The sequence below is a fragment of the Oncorhynchus keta genome, chromosome 26 (genome assembly GCF_023373465.1).
Source record: "Oncorhynchus keta strain PuntledgeMale-10-30-2019 chromosome 26, Oket_V2, whole genome shotgun sequence".
NCBI classification, from domain to species: Eukaryota; Metazoa; Chordata; class Actinopteri; order Salmoniformes; family Salmonidae; genus Oncorhynchus; species Oncorhynchus keta.
In genome coordinates, this window is record NC_068446.1 from 29324422 (window position 1) to 29343087 (window position 18666).

Consider the following 18666-nt stretch of genomic DNA (forward strand, 5'->3'; position numbering starts at 1 on the left):
GATGCCATTTCACCACTAAGGGACATGTCCACAGAGAAACTGATTCCAAAGCCTCAATGTTTTTTACTAAAGCTGTTGAGAATGCTGTCAGATTCTTGGCACACAAAATCACATCCATCACAATCTACCTAACCTAATGCTCAGTGGAGCTCAGCTCAACAACATTTATTAGCTCAGAAAATACACAGCTGTTCATTGAGTGTAATAATCTGGTATGATACATGTTCTGTATGTGTGTACCGCAGTCCACTTTTAATGGCATTCCTGTGGTGAGGTCTTTTCCACTGTGAAGCATCAGTCTTTGTACTGAGGAGACCTTTGACCTTTGTGGAACTCCATTACAGCTACAGTGAGCTGCAGGCAGGGAACAAGTCAGCGCAGGCATAGGCCACATCAAATACACACACGCACGGAAGTACACACACATCGACGTGAGCCTACCCTACCACAGCCACGACTCCTGCTACAAACCAACATAAAGAGTGATACATCTTACCGGGAGTTCTGTAACTGCAAGTTATTTAAGCATGGCATCTACGTGAACCCTGTGGTGGAGCAACAAATATCCCCTTCAAGCAAAACTATCCCCGCTAAGGAAAGCCTATTCTCCTGTTTATCAGAATGTGACAGTAGCCTGTCGATGTGATCTGCTGAGGCGTCAGTGCTCTACTTCCTCCTCTCCTCTACACGACTACAGACAGCTGGGGCAAGTCCCAACAGCTCCCAGCACACTGCAGGCAGACAGACTGATCAGACATGGAGGCTAGGAGGGAAGGGAGGGCAGTGACTCTTTCATCTTCACCTCCAACTCTTTTCTACAACACTGATTTTTAAAAGTATTTTTTATTTCACCTTTATTTAAACAGGTAGGCCAGTTGAGAACAAGTTCTCATTTACAACTGCGATCAATCTCTTTATACTTATTTGTATATATCCAGACAAGCAAGAAGAAGCCGACGCATGGTGGTGGACCTCACAGTGGGTATAGGTTATAGCAAACTATTGGAGGCAGTCTGTATGTGGATGTTCTCAGAGCGTTGCATGTGTGTAATCTGAGCTGGAGTAATCTCCAATCCCTCATACAATACAGATCCATGGATGTATGCAGATAGACATATTTACAGTGGGCACTAGAGGTCTGGTCTTCATCTGTCAGACTTGTATACAGTGTCTCAGAGTGGGAACGGAGCAGAGCAGTGCATGAACCTCCTCACATGCCTGCACGTCAACGCCAGCTTCACTCAGAGGTGAACTCTCCAGCTCTTGCCTTTGACTGGCACTCACACACACACACACACAGACTTCACACTCCTCACATACACACTCCTGCAGCCGGGAACAGCTGGCAACCAATGAGAGATGGGAAGATAGGGGTTAGAGCGGGGGTATAGAGGGAAGAAGAGGTGTGTGTTTTACCATGCACTATATTTACCTGTGTGTATAGGCACAGGAGTTTGCTCAGGTTCCTCGCCTGTTGTGTTCTCTCTGTCCTCCGTGGTGGATTCCACTGTGTGAACAGACACAACACAATCACAACAAGCCAATGTTACACAGACCACGTACTGTACGATTAGGGTAAAAGCATGATATACTGCTTATTTCCTAACCAGACATACACAAACAATGAGAGGAAGGTCTAAATATGGATCCGGTCCTTTGATAATCTACTGTAAACTTGGCACAGGCAGCCTTGTTTTCCCACACAGGTTTTGATATGTGCTTTTTCCCAATCCACTCCACAACAAGAAGGCTCCTTTGTTGTTGGTTTGTGCGTCAGAAAGGAATGTGACAGGATTTTCAAAGGCCTGGACAAAAGCACTCTGTCATTTGGGGTTCCCTGTAATATAGTAGCGCTGGGCAGAGGGGGGAGAGAAGCTCTCCTCACAAACTTCACCCAGCAATCAACCTGCACCTGACCAGCTGTTACCACAGCCACACACACACACACACACACACACACACACACACACACACACACACACACACACACACACACACACACACACACACACACACACACACACACACACACACACACACACACACACACACACACACACACACACACACACACACACACACACACACACACACCTCACTCTTTCTTCTCCTACTTGTGTGTGTGTGTGCGCGTGTGAGAGTATGTGCACGTGCATGTTGGGCTACCCTGCACCCTCTTCTCAGCACGTCCTCTCTTCAATTCCTCAAAGGGTGTTTCTCATAATCAAAACATTTTGGAGACATTTTTTCAGTGGATGTAATGTTTGACTATGAAGTATATCGTGTTTTTAGCTCTTCGAGGTGTGGTAGCTGACCGATAAATCAGAGCCACATGTGACCCTGGCTGGCAGAGACACTGGGAGGGGTTCAGAGCCTGGCATGCTAGTGTTAGGAGCAGCCAGTGGGTGTGGTGGCACAGCTGTAGCAGCTTTCATTTCAATCATTCAGAGGATGAATTGACATCAAACTCATGAATTGATTCATTGGCCATTACTGTCATTGAGGATTTTTCAACTCATCAACTGAATTTCAAATGGAATGGAGCCCATCCCTAGTAGAGTAGTCTTACTCTGAGGACACTGGGACATGGGCATTTGTTCTATGCGGGTCCCGTTGCGGCAGGCGAAGACCTCCATCTGACACTGGTTCTGGTAGAGATGTCCGTCTGAGCCACACACAGGCTCTCCGTCATAGCCACAGTCCCTGTAGCAGGTGCAACGCTCAAACTGCTCCTCTTCCAGACAGCCAAACACCTTGTTACATTGGTTCCCCTGGACAAAGCCTGGGTCAAAGGAAAAACACCGGACAGGAGAAATGATATATTTTTCAACTTTGGGGGATCTTGAACTTTTGCTTTTTTCTAACAATGTGTATCAACATTGTGTGACTTTAGTAGTGGAATGCAACCATAATTACTTCATAGTAAAATACACAGGACAAAAAAAAAATATTCCAAACATGGGTCAGGCAAATAAAGAGATGACATCTTTCATAGGAGGGAAAGTGTTAGGAAAGAGAGAGAGAAAGATTATGTGTGTGAGAGGATGTGTGTTGATGAGCGCTGTTCCCCAGGGTCTGGGCATGGCCTTGGTTCCAGCTGCATGGGGGTCCCAGCCCCTCAGCCTCTCTCTCTCTCAGCCAAGCCAGCAAAACACAGCATCAACACAAACAGGGTCATCCACCCGTCACCACGGTGACAGGGGCAAACTTTGCCATTTGTTGTAGCAACATCGGTCCCCGCTAATGAGAGTGTGTGTATGTGTATGTGTCGCTGAAGCGGAAACACTCGGCACGATGACAACCAGGGCCAGTGGGCATTCCTGTGTGGGCCTGCTTTTCTGTTTCTTCTCTTCCCAACATCGGCCCGTGCCAATAACAGTTTAGGCACGACACACACGCTCTTAGAAAGTCAAGGGACAGGAAATGGAGGTTTACAGAGGAGTCCCGTCAGACACAAGTCACACCTTCACTTGCTCTCTCTCTCACTGCTTCATTAGCTGGGATAAATAGGGACGAACACAAAGAGAATGTGGTAGTTCCGTTAATGGACATACAGTAGTGTTGTAACTTTTACCTATCCATTGATTGGTTGAGCTCTCCACCTCGTTGCACGTGGTGCCGTCACACAGCTTGCGGGCCAGGGGACTGCTCTCGCTCACATTGTAAAAGCGGGTGGCTTCAAATGCTGTATAGCGAGAGAGAGACAGAAACACACAGCTTTGTAGGAGTAGTGGACAAGTCTCTCCACAAAACAACTCTGTACTTGCATTTTAAACCACAGACCAGAGAATTCCAATTTCCTCTGAGAGAAGGCTGTCAGTTAATCATCGTGAAGACAAAGGAGGGTTTTCTTGCTCGCAAAGTGAGGTGCTGTTGAAAATATTCATCACGTCAGAGGCACACCTGGTTCGTAGTAGTCGTACACCTTGACCGGAACAGGCGCTGTCTTGCCCATTATGTACTCCCTGATAGCCTGGAAGGCCACACATGTCATACACTGACTGGAGATCTGCGTTGTGGGACAAGCACAGAGACAGTGCAAACATGTAAAACAGTTAGAACTGATCACAGTACAGTACACCACAGATTACAATGGTGATATTCCGGTATGGCTAACTCACCTCATCAAAGTAGAAGAGGACCTTCCTTCCATCCACTTCGTACCTCTTCAGACCAACCCTCTTGTCCAGCAGCAGCTTTATGATAGGAAAAGGGGGATGAACTACTCAAGAGTCCGAGTCAATTCTAAGCTTTTCTGTTGTCTCACTGATGGCCAGTGAGAATTCTGGTGACCTTTCAGTCCAGTTGTAGGTAGGTCAAGCCAAGCCTGTTTACAAGCCAAAGGGAGGGAGCCAGCTTCCAATAACAGTACCTGTGCCGACTGTCTAAGAGGGAGTTTCTGTTTACTGGCTAAGGGGATAGGTGTTGTGGGAAGTATGGTTGGAGGGGGGGGGGTAATTCCTCCCATAGGGCTCTCTAAGAGGTAGCAGTCCTACGGACAGATTAAGTTTATGAGGTGCTCAGCCTGTGCTGGCGCCACTGGGACACACACACACACACACACACACACACACACACACACACACACACACACACACACACACACACACACACACACACACACACACACACACACACACACACACACACACACACACACACACACACACACACACACACACACACACACACACACACACACACACACACACACACACACACACACACAGAGGGAGAGAGAGCTTGATAGTGTTTGTGTGTGTGTGTGTGTGTAGTAGGCTGTGTGTTGGCCGTGTTGTTTTCTCTCTTGACAATAACTATAATTATAGTAACAACTTGAAATGTATTCCATTCACTTTCTCTGAGCACTTAAAGTAACATAAAGTAGGTAGCATAGTGTGAAAGGCATTTTGCTCCATTCAGCTCAGCTCATTTTATGGATAAAAAGAGCAATAGAGGCCAAAGTATGTTGTGTAAGGATTCCAAGTAACATCTATGAAAACAACAAGACATGACTGCATAAGCTAGGCTCCGTCTCATGATGTGAGGAATGCTGCTGGTCAGGGCAGCCAGGCAGTCGTACAGCAGGGAGGTGAGCAGGCTGGCTCTGTAAAAGGAGCTTGTAAGCCACTTCAATATACAGGTCAGCACCGACTCCCTCAAGTCTCAGGGAGATAGTGTGTGTGTGTGTGTGTGTGTGTGTGTGTGTGTGTGTGTGTGAGTGGTTGTAAATCTGTCCCCCCAGGTAGGTAGGTCTTTACGAAGGTGGATAGTTTGATTTTGGGGCCCATAACTCTGCAGAAATGAGGGAGACAAGTGTTTTGAAGAGGACCTGGGGAGGTGACTTCAACTAACCTCTCACCCCCCTCTCTAAGATGTCTGCCATGCGTCCCTGGGTCCCTCTCCCCTGGCTCTCAGAGTGGGGTAGTTGGAATTAACAATGGCAACCCCCAGTGGCCCAGCCCTTCCCTGGTGGCTGGGTAATAGCCCCAGAGAGGGTCTGTGAGGGTTTGTGTTGGCTCCTTGTGGAGCCCCATAGAAACAGTAATGTCACTGGGCCAGAGCTGGCCCTCATCCAGACACTGCAGTAAAAATACCCTCTCAATAGTGATTACCCCACTGCTGTATAAACAAACACACACACGCCCAGTCACACACACACACACACACAGTGCACAATTCCCAGTAACATTCAGCATGACCCCTATGTTTACAAGAGAAGCAGAGCGGATACTCAGTACAGTGGCGCAAATGTTTTGTCTATATCTGCCAAGAGTAGCAGCACAATGGCAGAGCCACTCAATGTCCTCCTCCGTTAATAAACACACGTCCACAAACACCTCTCTGAGACAGGGGAAGAAGCATGAGCAGCATAGGGGACTGAGCAAAACAGAAGGGGACTGATCAATTCCGCACTACACCTCTGAAATGGCCTTCATGGGGGGGGTTGTTTTTATTGTCACATACACAGTGAAATGTGTTGTATTAGGATCAGCCATAGTAGTACAGCAAATTTGTGTTAAGTACCTTGCTCAAGGGCACATCTACATACTGTCGGAATTCGCACAAGTGACCTTTCGGTTACTGGCCCAACGCTCGAACCGCTATGCTACATGCCGTCTGTCTGTATGACATTGTAATGTGAGTGTATGTTTATGTCCTACCCTCTCCAAACTTTCCACATCGGCACGGAAACCTGACAGCAGAGGGACCTCCAAGACAGCCATGTTGGAAGAACCTGTGTGGAGCCACCTGAAGAGAGAAAAATGCTAAGAGGGTTAGATGCTAAGCTAAATGCTAGTAGAACTAGGCCAACCACCAGGCTAAACGCTAGCAGAACTAGGCCAAATGCCAGGATAAATGCTAGCAGATATAGACCAACTACCAGGCTAGATGTTAGCAGATCTGGGCCAACTACCAGGCTCGATGCTAGCAGAACTAGGCCAACTACCAGGCTAAATGCTAGTTAGGCTAAAAGGCTGCTGCAGTCTCTGCAGTACCTGGCGCAGGCTTCCAGGGTGATACGGTAGTCTAGGTCGTCTTGGTGGGCTGCGGGGTCTTCATCGTCGGTGGCAGCCCGGCGTTTGCGGCTCAGCTCCGAGCGGTTGTCGGAACGGGATCGCGAGCGAGGGCTGGCGTGGCGGGGGGAGGGCGGGGCTGGCGGGTGGCGCTCCTGCTTGGGCTCCTTCAGGTCCACCTTAAGCTGGAAGGCTGGCTTGGCCACGGGGTCAGGCACGTTGTAGGATACATCAATCTGAGGCGAGAACACAAGCAGAGCTTGGAGAGACAGAATTTATTCCTGATTCCGGAGGTAATAGAAAGTGCAGAGAACCTATGTTGTAGAGCTAGTACACGCACACGCAAGCACGCGCTCCTGCACATAGGTATGCATGTACACACACACTCTCTCTTTAATCATGCCTATCTTGTCATCTCATTACAGCCCAGGTGCTCCAGGCCTCAGGCACTGGCAGACTGGAGAGAGGGATGTGCTGAGGGAGGGAGAGGTGTGAAAGCTGGAAAAGTGGTGTATGTGTAGAGGTTTGCAGGAATGTGTGGAGTGAGAAGTGGGACAGAGATAGGCTGAACCCTCTAATTCTCCCATTTCTCCCTCTCTCCCCTCCCAGAGAACCTGAGCCCTAGGACCATGCCTTAGGACTACCTGGCCTGACGACTTCTTGCTGTCGCTGTCCCCAGTCCACCTGGTTGTGCTGCTGATCCACTTTCTGCTGTTTTGCCTGCGGCTATCGAACCCTGACCTGTTCACCGGACCTGCTACCTTATCCTGAACCTGCTGTTTCGACTCTCTCTCTCTCACCTGCTGTCTCGACCTCAATGTTCGGCTATGAAAAAGCCAACTGACATTTACTCCTGAGGTGCTGCCCTGATGCACCCTCTATAACCACTGTGATTATTATTTGACCCTGCTGGTCATCTATGAACATTTGAACATCTTGAAGAACGATCTAGCCTTAATGGCCATGTACTCTTACAATCTCCACCGGCACAGCCAGAAGAGGACTGGCCCCCCCTCAGAGCCTGGTTCATCTCTAGGTTCCTCTCATGGATTGTGTATGTTTAGATTTACATTTAAGTCATTTAGCAGACGCTCTTATCCAGAGCGACTTACAAATTGGTGCATTCACCTTATGACATCCAGTGGAACAGCCACTTTACAATAGTGCATCTAAATCTTTTAAGGGGGGTGAGAAGGATTACTTTATCCTATCCTAGGTATTCCTTAAAGAGGTGGGGTTTCAGGTGTCTCCGAAAGGTGGTGATTGACTCCGCTGTCCTGGCGTCGTGGGGGAGTTTGTTCCACCATTGGGGGGCCAGAGCAGCGAACAGTTTTGACTGGGCTGAGCGGGAACTGTACTTCCTCAGTGGTAGGGAGGCGAGCAGGCCAGAGGTGGATGAACGCAGTGCCCTTGTTTGGGTGTAGGGCCTGATCAGAGCCTGGAGGTACTGAGGTGCCGTTCCCCTCACAGCTCCGTAGGCAAGCACCATGGTCTTGTAGCGGATGCGAGCTTCAACTGGAAGCCAGTGGAGAGAGCGGAGGAGCGGGGTGACGTGAGAGAACTTGGGAAGGTTGAACACCAGACGGGCTGCGGCGTTCTGGATGAGTTGTAGGGGTTTAATGGCACAGGCAGGGAGCCCAGCCAACAGCGAGTTGCAGTAATCCAGACGGGAGATGACAAGTGCCTGGATTAGGACCTGCGCCGCTTCCTGTGTGAGGCAGGGTCGTACTCTGCGGATGTTGTAGAGCATGAACCTACAGGAACGGGCCACCGCCTTGATGTTAGTTGAGAACGACAGGGTATGTGTGCAATTCAGAGAGTGAATGGGCAAGACAAAATATTGAAGTGCCTTTGAACGGGGTTAGGTAGTACACTACATGACCAAAAGTATCTGGACACCTGCCCGTCGAAAATCTCATTCTAAAATCATGGGCATTAATATGGTGTTGGTCCCCCCTTTGCTACTATAACAGTCTCCACTCTTCTGGGAAGGCTTTCCACTAAATGTTGGAACATTGCTGCAGGGATTTGCTTCCATTCATCCATGAGAGCATTAGTGAGGTCAGGCACTGTTGTTGGGCGTTTAGGCCTGGCTTGCAGTCGGCTTTCCAATTCACCTAAAAGGTGTTCAATGGGGTTGAGGTCAGGGCTCTGTGCAGGCCAGTCAAGTTCCTCCACACCGATCTCGACAAACCATTTATGTAATGTCCTCGCTTTGTGCACGGGGGCATTGGAGCAGGTTGAGAGCTTCAAGTTCCTTGGTGTCCACATCACCAACAAACTAGAATGGTCCAAATATACCAAGACAGTCGACAAAGCCTATTCCCCCTCAGGAAACTAAAAAGATTTGGCATGGGTCCTGAGATCCTCAAAAGGTTCTACAACTGCAACATCGAGAGCATCCTGGCGGGTTGCATCACTGCCTGGTACGGTAACTCTTCGGCCTCCGACCGCAAGGCACTACAGAGGGTAGTGTGTATGGCCCAGTACATCACTGGGGCAAAGCTGTCTTCCATCCAGGACCTCTACACCAGGCGGTGTCAGAGGAAGGCCCTAAAAATTGTCAAAGACCCCAGCCACCCCAGTCATAGATTGATCTCTCTACTACCGCATGGCAAGCGGTACCGGAGCGCCAAGTCTAGGACCAAAAGGCTTCTCAACAGCTTTAACCCCCAAGCCATAAGACTCCTGAACAGGTATTCAAATGGCTACTCTGCATTGTGTCCCGCCACCCATCACCCACCAACTCCTCTTTTACGCTACTGCTACTCTCTGTTTATCATATATGCATAGTCACTTTAACCATACCTACATGTACATACTACCTCAATTAGCCCGACTAACCGGTGCCTGTATATAGCCTTGCTACTGTATATAGCCTTGCTACTGTATATAGCCTCGCTACTGTTTATAGCCTCGCGACTGTTAATAGCCTCGCTACTGTTATAGCCTCGCGACTGTTAATAGCCTCGCGACTGTTAATAGCCTCGCTACTGTTAATAGCCTCGCTACTGTTATAGCCTCGCTACTGTTAATAGCCTCGCTACTGTTAATAGCCTCGCTACTGTTTATAGCCTCGCGACTGTTAATAGCCTCGCTACTGTGTAGCCTCGCTACTGTTAATAGCCTTGCGACTGTTAATAGCCTCGCGACTGTTAATAGCCTCGCGACTGTTAATAGCCTCGCTACTGTTAATAGCCTCGCTACTGTTATAGCCTCGCTACTGTTAATAGCCTCGCGACTGTTAATAGCCTCGCGACTGTTAATAGCCTCGCTACTGTTTATAGCCTCGCGACTGTTAATAGCCTCGCTACTGTTAATAGCCTCGCTACTGTTAATAGCCTCGCGACTGTTAATAGCCTCGCGACTGTTAATAGCCTCGCGACTGTTAATAGCCTCGCTACTGTTAATAGCCTCGCTACTGTTAATAGCCTCGCTACTGTTTATAGCCTCGCGACTGTTAATAGCCTCGCTACTGTTATAGCCTTGCTATTGTTAATAGCCTCGCGACTGTTAATAGCCTCGCGACTGTTAATAGCCTCGCGACTGTTAATAGCCTCGCTACTGTTAATAGCCTCGCTACTGTTAATAGCCTCGCTACTGTTAATAGCCTCGCTACTGTTAATAGCCTCACTACTGTTATAGCCTCGCGACTGTTAATAGCCTCGCTACTGTTAATAGCCTCGCTACTGTTAATATCCTCGCTACTGTTAATAGCCTCACTACTGTTATAGCCTCGCGACTGTTAATAGCCTCGCTACTGTTAATAGCCTCGCTACTGTTAATAGCCTCGCAACTGTTAATAGCATCGCTACTGTTAATATCCTCGCTACTGTTATAACCTCGCTACTGTTAATAGCCTCGCGACTGTTAATAGCCTCGCTACTGTTAATAGCCTCGCTACTGTTATAGCCTCACTACTGTTATAGCCTCGCTACTGTTAATAGCCTCGCTACTGTTATAGCCTCGCTACTGTTATAGCCTCACTACTGTTATAGCCCCACTACTGTTATAGCCTCGCTACTGTTAATAGCCTCGCTACTGTTATAGCCTCGCTACTGTTATAGCCTCACTACTGTTATAGCCTCGCTACTGTTATAGCCTCGCTACTGTTAATAGCCTCGCTACTGTTATAGCCTCACTACTGTTATAGCCTCACTACTGTTAATAGCCTCGCTACTGTTAATAGCCTCGCTACTGTTATAGCCTCACTACTGTTATAGCCTCACTACTGTTATAGCCTCGCTACTGTTATAGCCTCACTACTGTTATAGCCTCACTACTGTTATAGCCTCGCTACTGTTAATAGCCTCGCTACTGTTATAGCCTCACTACTGTTATAGCCTCACTACTGTTATAGCCTCGATACTGTTAATAGCCTCGCTACTGTTATAGCCTCGCTACTGTTAATAGCTTCGCGACTGTTATAGCCTTGCTACTGTTATAGCCTAGCTACTGTTATTTTTCCACTGTCTTTTTACTGTTGTTTTTTATTTCATTACTTATCTATTGTTCACCTAATACCTATTTTTTTCTTACAAAATTGCACTGTTGGTTAGGGCCTGTAAGTAAGCATTGTATTCGGCGCACGTGACAAATACACTTTGATTTGATTGTCATGCTGAAACAGAAAGGGCCTTGCCCAAACTGTTGCCACAAAGTTGGATGCCAAGAATCATCTAGAATGTCATTGTATGCTGTAGCGTTAAGATTTTGACCGGACCATGAAAAACAGCCGAAATTTGATGAACTGACTTGTTGGAAAGGTGGCACCATCATAGGATACTGGGGCTATACCCCAGTGTATATATGTAATGATAAAATGTATAATAATTTGGTGGGCACTTATACCTGTCCTATTTTACACATGTACAAATGTGTATTAATTACGCATGTGTGAATTGGATTTTTTTTTTGCATATCCCAACTCTCCCTGAAACACCCTTGGAGAGTGGGGTCACGACCAGTCTACCATTATCAATGGCAACCCTGTAGAAATTAGGGTTAAGTGCCTTGCTCAAGGTCACATTAACATATTTTCACCTTGTCGAGGGATTCGAACTAGCGACCTTTCGGTTACTGGCCTAACGCTCTAATCGCTAGGCTACCTGCAGAATTATGCTTATAAGATTTCTGTCTTTTTTCAAAGGATCCAATAACTGTTAGTGTTATCTGAAGGATCACAGAACCCATTTGAGACCAGTATAATGATCACCTGTCATGTGAAGAGGGTTAAGGTTGACAGGCTCTTCTAAACATGACGGAAAGGCAAAGTGAGGAGAGGAGGAACGCTGTGTTCTATCTAGAGCAGGAAGCTGAACAGAGAAACTCCCCCAGTAGTTGTTTATGCACCCTGGCCTCAAATAGCTTTCTGTTTTAGTGACAAGGTACAGGAAAAACAGCATCCTATCCAGTGTAATTGGGGAACGAACAGTCCCTGCTGAACAATTCCCTACGTTTTACAAGATCATTCCGATTTACAGTCAGGAATTTGGGCATTAGAGCAATGAGTCATGGGAATGCACTGGCTTTTCCCCTCTGGAGGATTCTCTGTGAGTGAAAAATAAAATTATAGAAGGGGGAGATCAGAAGTAACGTACCTGCATGAGACAGCAGCCCTCGCCTTTAGCACTGACAAACAACCCTGTGGGAATACTGGGAATCTGCAGCGAGAGGAGGGAAGGGAGAGAGAGACAGAGCGAGAGGGAAAGAGGAAAAAAGGGAAAATAGGGTTGAGAGAGAAAAGGGGTGGGAGGGAGGAGACAGAGGTGGTTAGAGAGACAAACCATCAAACAGGCAAAGAGTTAAAACAGGACTAAAATTGAATCCTACTACACCGGCTCTGACGCCTGTCGGATGTGTCAGGGCTTGCAAACTATTACGGACAACAAAGTTAAACCCAGCCGCGAGCTGCCCAGTGACGCAAGCCTACCAGATGGGCTAAATGCCTTTTATGCTCGTTTCAAGGCAAGCAACACTGACGCATGCATGATAGCACCAGCTGTTCTGGACGACTGTGTGATCACGCTCTCCGTAGCCGATGTGAGTAAGACCTTGAAACAGGTCATCATTCACAAGGCTGCGAGGCCAAGTGTTACATCTGTTGTCGGAATGAGTCCAAAGCGAAGCGTGGAAAGTGTACATCTTCTTTGAATGAACACCAAATGAACACCAAAAAAACCCAACTAAAGATAACCGAAAGTAATTGTCATCATTTTCCTCATATTAGCTAAAGTAACGTCCTAGTCAACATAGGTAATAGCACTAATGTGTTAGTAAACTGCTCCAATCATGCAGTAATGTTACAGTGTACAGTCAGTAAGCAGTTTACAGTTACACCGCAGGCCCCGGTGGCAATAAATTAATAAAACCAAAAGCTTACATGGAAGGGTTCCAGTGTTGTGATGGATAGTCATAGCCAACTAGCTAACATAGCATCCCTCTGTTTGAGCAGGGTGTTTCAGTAGGCTAAACTAACTAATGTTAGCTGCATTTGCAAGTAAGTGAAAAGACAAGATGAAATATCTCTCTCTCTTGCTTCTTTTTTGAAGAAGTTAATTTGCTGAAACGGTTCAGCTATTATCTTTCTCTCTCTTTGAGACAACTACTCACCACATTTTATGCACTGCAGTGCTAGCTAGCTTTAGCTTATGCTTTCAGAACTAGATGCATTTTTTGATTATTTGATTGGGTGGACAACATGTCAGTTCATGCTGCAAGAGCTCTGATAGGTTGGAGGACGTCCTCTGGAAGTTGTCATAATTACTATGTGTCTATGGATGGGGGTGAGAACCAAGAGCTTCCTAGGTTTTGTATTGAAGTCAATGTACCAAGAGAAGGACGGAAGCTAGCTGTCCTCTGGCTACACCATGGTGCTACCCTACAGAGTGCTATTGAGGCTACTGTAGCCATTCATTGCAAAATAGTGTGTTTTAAACAATTATTTGGTGACATATTTAGTATAATTTTATCTAAAAATGATACATTTTAGAATGTTATACAATTTTTTAAAAAATGATATAGTCTCATTATTGTTATTTTATTGTGTTACTTTTTTATATATATATTAGTGAATATTTTCTTAGCTCTATTTTCTTAAAACTGCATTATTGGTTAAGGGCTTGTAAGTAAGCATTTCACGGTAAGGTCTACTACACCTGTTGTATTCGGCGCATGTGACAAATAAAATTTGATTTGAATGCTGTTGATGTAAGCAGCAGCAGTCAAATAGCCTGGCCACTAACCAGCATAGCTAAATTACCCCCAATTAAACTTGATACAGCTAATTAGGGCAGATAATTACATGCCTGGCAGAGGGAACAAAAGTTCAAGCCCTTACCTGAGCTACTCCCTCGCTGTGGGGATGAGAAGGAAATGTAGAGGTACAGCCTGAACACACTCACTGGTTTATTCACTGGGAAACACATGCCATTGCTTAGATAAAGTCTTCTAGTTATCCTCAACTGCATTGACTTAGTGGATGTTATTTAAGATACCCATCATTGAAAATGGACAATTCTGTAATTTTTGCTTCTGTGTGTAGTGTGTATCTTGGTACCGTAGGGGTCCCTTAACTACTTGAGCAAGAGTGTTTACCTCAGAAAGAAGATGCCCTTAGGCACAGATCTAGGATCAGATTACCTTCCTCCAATCCTAACCGTAACCATTATGAGAGTCTAAGGGCAACGTGACCCTACTCCTTACCGAGGCGCTCTGTAGGATCTTTTGGTTGTCGCGGTGCAGTTCAAAGCTCTCCTGGAAGTCCAGGTTGGTAGAGGCCAGAGAGATGGTCAGGTTGACTCCTCCCACATATGACAGGATAGCGTACTCAGACAACGCCTGAAGAGCTACACACGTGTCCTAGAAAAGAGGACAGACACACAGTTATTAGAAGGATGCTTTGGACACAGTCTGACCAGATGAACAGTTACCAGTTGTTTCAAATGTACTTTGCTGAGCTGGTTATCTCTTCTAAAAGAGATTTGAAATGTCAGTGAGGCTAATCTGGTAATATAAAGGAAAAATACAACCACATTTTGGAGAATGCTTTGGACAAAGAGGCGGAGAGGCTTGTGAGGGGTACCTGTGTGGAGGAGAAGCCCCCGAGGGCGTTCCTCTGCTGGGAGAGCCACTTGACCACAGGCAGGGCGGAGGCCACGTCACCCAGTAGGGTGTAGGTCAGCAAGCCGTATGCTGTCATCTCCACCTCCGCTGACACCACTGGGACATGGAGGAGACTATTAGTATACAAACACTAGACAGCCGCCAGACATTCACACTAATACTCAAAGTCAAGATGTGAGAACATCATCAGTCATAGAGGATAGTCTAGCTGTGGCCACAGGAGGCGAGACAGTGTGTGTGTCTACCTGACTGAGAAAGACCGTCACTGAAGCCCATGAAAGTGTCTTCATCGGTCACCCTGCTGCCCGTCAGACTCCAGTGGGTGAAGCCGTCTGATTGAGACAGAAAAGAAAGAACAGTGAGTGATGGAGAGAAAGGAAAGTGTTAAGGAACAATGTGAGAAAGAACAGTGCCATGTTAGTTTAGTGTTTAATATGAATTGGTAGGCAACCAAACTGATATGAGATCAGTTCCTTACAGCTGAGTACCTTGTGTGATGGCCATGTGGTTGAGGCGTCGGAGGCCGAGGGAAGCATAGGGGCTTCGTAACAGAGCCAGGGCGTAGGAAGACAGGGCTGTGGTGTACGGGTCATCCGCTGTGTATGTGTTACTCTCCAGGAAACCCTTTGCCTTGGCCACAGCAATCTTCTCCTCCTGGGGAAGAGTACACATATTTATATAAATACACACACACACGTGCGCTAACACATTGTACACACAGACAAAACCTTCATACGTCAACGCCTTCCCTCCATCCGTATTCATCTTTCGCTTAAGTCAGGCATATTTGATCTTTGCTGAATGTTCAAGATCTGTACTGTTCCAACTCATACTCCTCAACTCAGATGTGCTGCTTATCAAAAGGCAAATAAACATTCTCTGAGGCATTAAAGGTAGGAGCACTTTCATCTTTTCCAGATGTGCCCCGTTTTCTTGAGCGCACTCAGATATGACTTCAGCAGCCACTCACTTTAGTCTGCCGAGTCATCTTTTAAATAACTGCATTTGTAAGAGGGAAGGAGTTTTGCTTTGATGTCAAGTATCCTTTTATAGTTGGCATCAGTTTTAAAAGGCCTGATTCTCTGGAGAGCCCTTCAGGATAGATAGGGAAATATAGGAAGACAGGAAGAGAAAAGGGGGGTTTTTTGAAGGGGGAGGGAGATGGATGGAAGGGAGCCAGAGTGAAGAAATACTTTGTGAATACCTTGTGCAGAGCTGTGCATGAATGAATTGAGAGCTGACACAATAACAAACTGGGGTTTAACATTGGTATTGGCAACACGCTCAAAGTAGGACAAAGGATAAACATGACATGGACTCACTCCCTGAACACACAAACAACAACATTCTTTTGTAACAATGACTTTGGCAGATAAAGGGCAGTGCTACCTTTCAATAGCCAAAGATATCTTTATACTAGAGCGACCATGACAAAATGTCAGTGTCACTGCCAGTGTGTTCAAAGGTGTTGCTTCAAAGAACATTACAGAGGGTTTAACTGGCCGGTGAGCACGTCGTCTCGGGTTCAGCAACAGGGTAAGAGCATGGCAAGGTACCCCATGACAGGAATGTGGCCGAGGTGTACTACCTTCCACAGGCATCATTGTCTCTGCATGTCCTCCTCATAAATATCTTGATGCAGTCAGCCAGGTATTAGATATTAGATGACTGCCACTGGAGCATAACAAATATGAGGGGGCGCCGTGCCAGAACATCCATATTTTGTGCTGATGGGAATGTACCGGCAAACACACAGTAACGCAAGCACACACACCAGAGGAGGCTGGTGGGAGGCACTATAGAAGGATGGGCTCATCGTAATGGCTGGAATGGAATAGCATCAAACATATCGAACATATGGAAACCATATGTTTGACTCCGTTCCATTGATTCCATTCCAGCCATTACAATCAGCCCGTCTGCCTATAACTCCTCCCAATAGCCTCCTCTGTACACACATACACACACATATTCTGTTATTAGGTCTGAGCTTGAAAGATTCACTGAAAGTCCAATTTACATCCACATATAAATGTCAGGTTAGGATTCACTGTGCTAAATAATGCTGTTGAGGAGGTGCGGCTGATTGGTAGGAAAGGTCATGGTCCCACCCATTGTTCCTCTTACCTCTGTAGTTATTCCTGTCTCCAGGAGGGCTGCAACCACGTACGCTGTCAATGAGATCTTTCCATGGATTCCTCCCTTTAGATGGAGAATAACACTGGTTAATGGTGCCTATGAAAACACACACACCTTGTCCGTGTACATCCCACCACACTGTCTATTGTTCTGGGTCACTATGTCAGGCATCACCACAGGCCAGTCTCCTGTTACACAACACAGATACACCTACGCACACACCTGCAGGTCTTTGTTGAGGATGCGTCCCATGGCGGGGAAGGAGCCCTCCTCTCTCTGGTGGTTGATGAGCCAGGCCTTGGCAGCACGCAGCTCCTCTGGGTCAATGAAGATGAACCCACGAGACTGAGCAAAGGATTTCAACACAAATGCTGTCAGCCTGGAGGGGAGTGAGAAAGAGAGAAGGGAGGGAGGGAGGGAGGGAGGGGGGAGAGGGAGGGAGGATTGGGTTTCTTTCAAGCATGTGCTGACATATCGTTCAAAAATACTTATCAAACTTCACATCAGAGTTCACATAAACCATTTGAATGGGGTGGAATGTTCCCCAACCAGTCACACATTTTAAATCTCTAAACAGAAACAAGGTTGAGTGAGATGGCAGCTGTTACATGCTACGTCATGGTGAGAAAATCAAACTACATAAAAATCATGTTAGGCAAAAACAGACTGACAGAGAGAGGGATGGAGGGGTGGTACAGAGCGAGGGGAGAGCAGATGAAGATGGAAGAGAGGAAGATGAAGGAGGCGTGGGTGGTACAGATCGAGGGAGAGCAGATGAAGATGGAAGAGAGGAAGATGGAGGAGGAGTGGGTGGTACAGAGCGAGGGAGAGCAGATGAAGATGGAAGAGAGGAAGATGGAGTAGGCGTGGGTGGTACAGAGCGAGGGAGAGCAGATGAAGATGGAAGAGAGGAAGATGGAGGAGTGGGTGGTACAGAGCGAGGGAGAGCAGATGAAGATGGAAGAGAGGAAGATGGAGGAGGAGTGGGTGGTACAGAGCGAGGGAGAGCAGATGAAGATGAAGATGGAAGATGGAGGAGGGGTGGGTGGTACAGAGCGAGGGAGAGCAGATGAAGATGAAGATGGAGGAGGAGTGGGTGGTACAGAGTGAGGGAGAGCAGATGAAGATGAAGATGGAGGAGGAGTGGGTGGTACAGAGTGAGGGAGAGCAGATGAAGATGGAAGATGGAGGAGGAGTGGGTGGTACAGAGCGAGGGAGAGCAGATGAAGATGGAAGATGGAGGAGGAGTGGGTGGTACAGAGTGAGGGAGAGCAGATGAAGATGAAGATGGAGGAGGAGTGGGTGGTACAGAGTGAGGGAGAGCAGATGAAGATGGAGGAGGAGTGGGTGGTACAGAGCGAGGGAGAGCAGATGAAGATGGAAGATGGAGGAGGAGTGGGTGGTACAGAGCGAGGGAGAGCAGATGAAGATGGAGGAGGAGTGGGTGGTACAGAGCGAGGGAGAGCAGATGAAGATGGAGGAGGAGTGGGTGGTACAGAGCGAGGGAGAGCAGATGAAGATGAAGATGGAGGAGGAGTGGGTGGTACAGAGCGAGGGAGAGCAGATGAAGATGAAGATGGAAGATGGAGGAGGAGTGGGTAAAACGCAGATAGTCACCACAGGATCCAGCAGCTTTTCAGTGTCAAGAACGAGGACTGTCACAAAGCCAAATCAAGTATGTTTCTGCATGCTGGAATATAAACATTCTGAATGTATAAAAAACAGTCATCCCCAGGGTAGGTATTTCTAATGTCCAGAAACAGTGTATGACCTGGAGTTTCTGAACTGGAATCACAGCGGGAATCAAACCCCAGATCCACAGAGAGGCCAATGGTGAGGGACCCGTCCAGGCTAATAAACACACGGTCATACATAAACAACTGCC

The 18666-nt window shown here is 47.1% G+C and overlaps 1 protein-coding gene across 4 annotated transcripts in view; it reads right to left on the reverse strand.

The window, feature by feature from the left end:
• The window catches only part of cpamd8 (C3 and PZP like alpha-2-macroglobulin domain containing 8), a 58693-nt gene that overhangs the window by 1975 nt on the left and 38052 nt on the right, over positions 1-18666 (reverse strand). The window contains exons 28-42 of one of the 4 annotated variants that reach the window (XR_004820623.2): positions 17004-17160; positions 16770-16844; positions 15131-15296; positions 14888-14974; positions 14602-14738; positions 14223-14378; positions 12119-12181; positions 6501-6754; positions 6165-6252; positions 4122-4196; positions 3904-4009; positions 3575-3685; positions 2570-2782; positions 1433-1507; positions 1123-1342 (exon numbers count right to left, since the gene is read on the reverse strand). Coding sequence is in view for 2 of the 4 variants with exons in the window: in XM_035737589.2 (XP_035593482.1) it covers positions 1433-1507; positions 2570-2782; positions 3575-3685; positions 3904-4009; positions 4122-4196; positions 6165-6252; positions 6501-6754; positions 12119-12181; positions 14223-14378; positions 14602-14738; positions 14888-14974; positions 15131-15296; positions 16770-16844; positions 17004-17160 (1763 nt within the window). In the remaining 2 variants the exon portion in view is untranslated. The remainder of the gene's footprint in view (positions 1-1122; positions 1343-1432; positions 1508-2569; positions 2783-3574; positions 3686-3903; positions 4010-4121; positions 4197-6164; positions 6253-6500; positions 6755-12118; positions 12182-14222; positions 14379-14601; positions 14739-14887; positions 14975-15130; positions 15297-16769; positions 16845-17003; positions 17161-18666) is intronic. The other 3 variants (XR_004820624.2, XM_035737589.2, XM_035737590.2) reach the window with 3 other exon arrangements.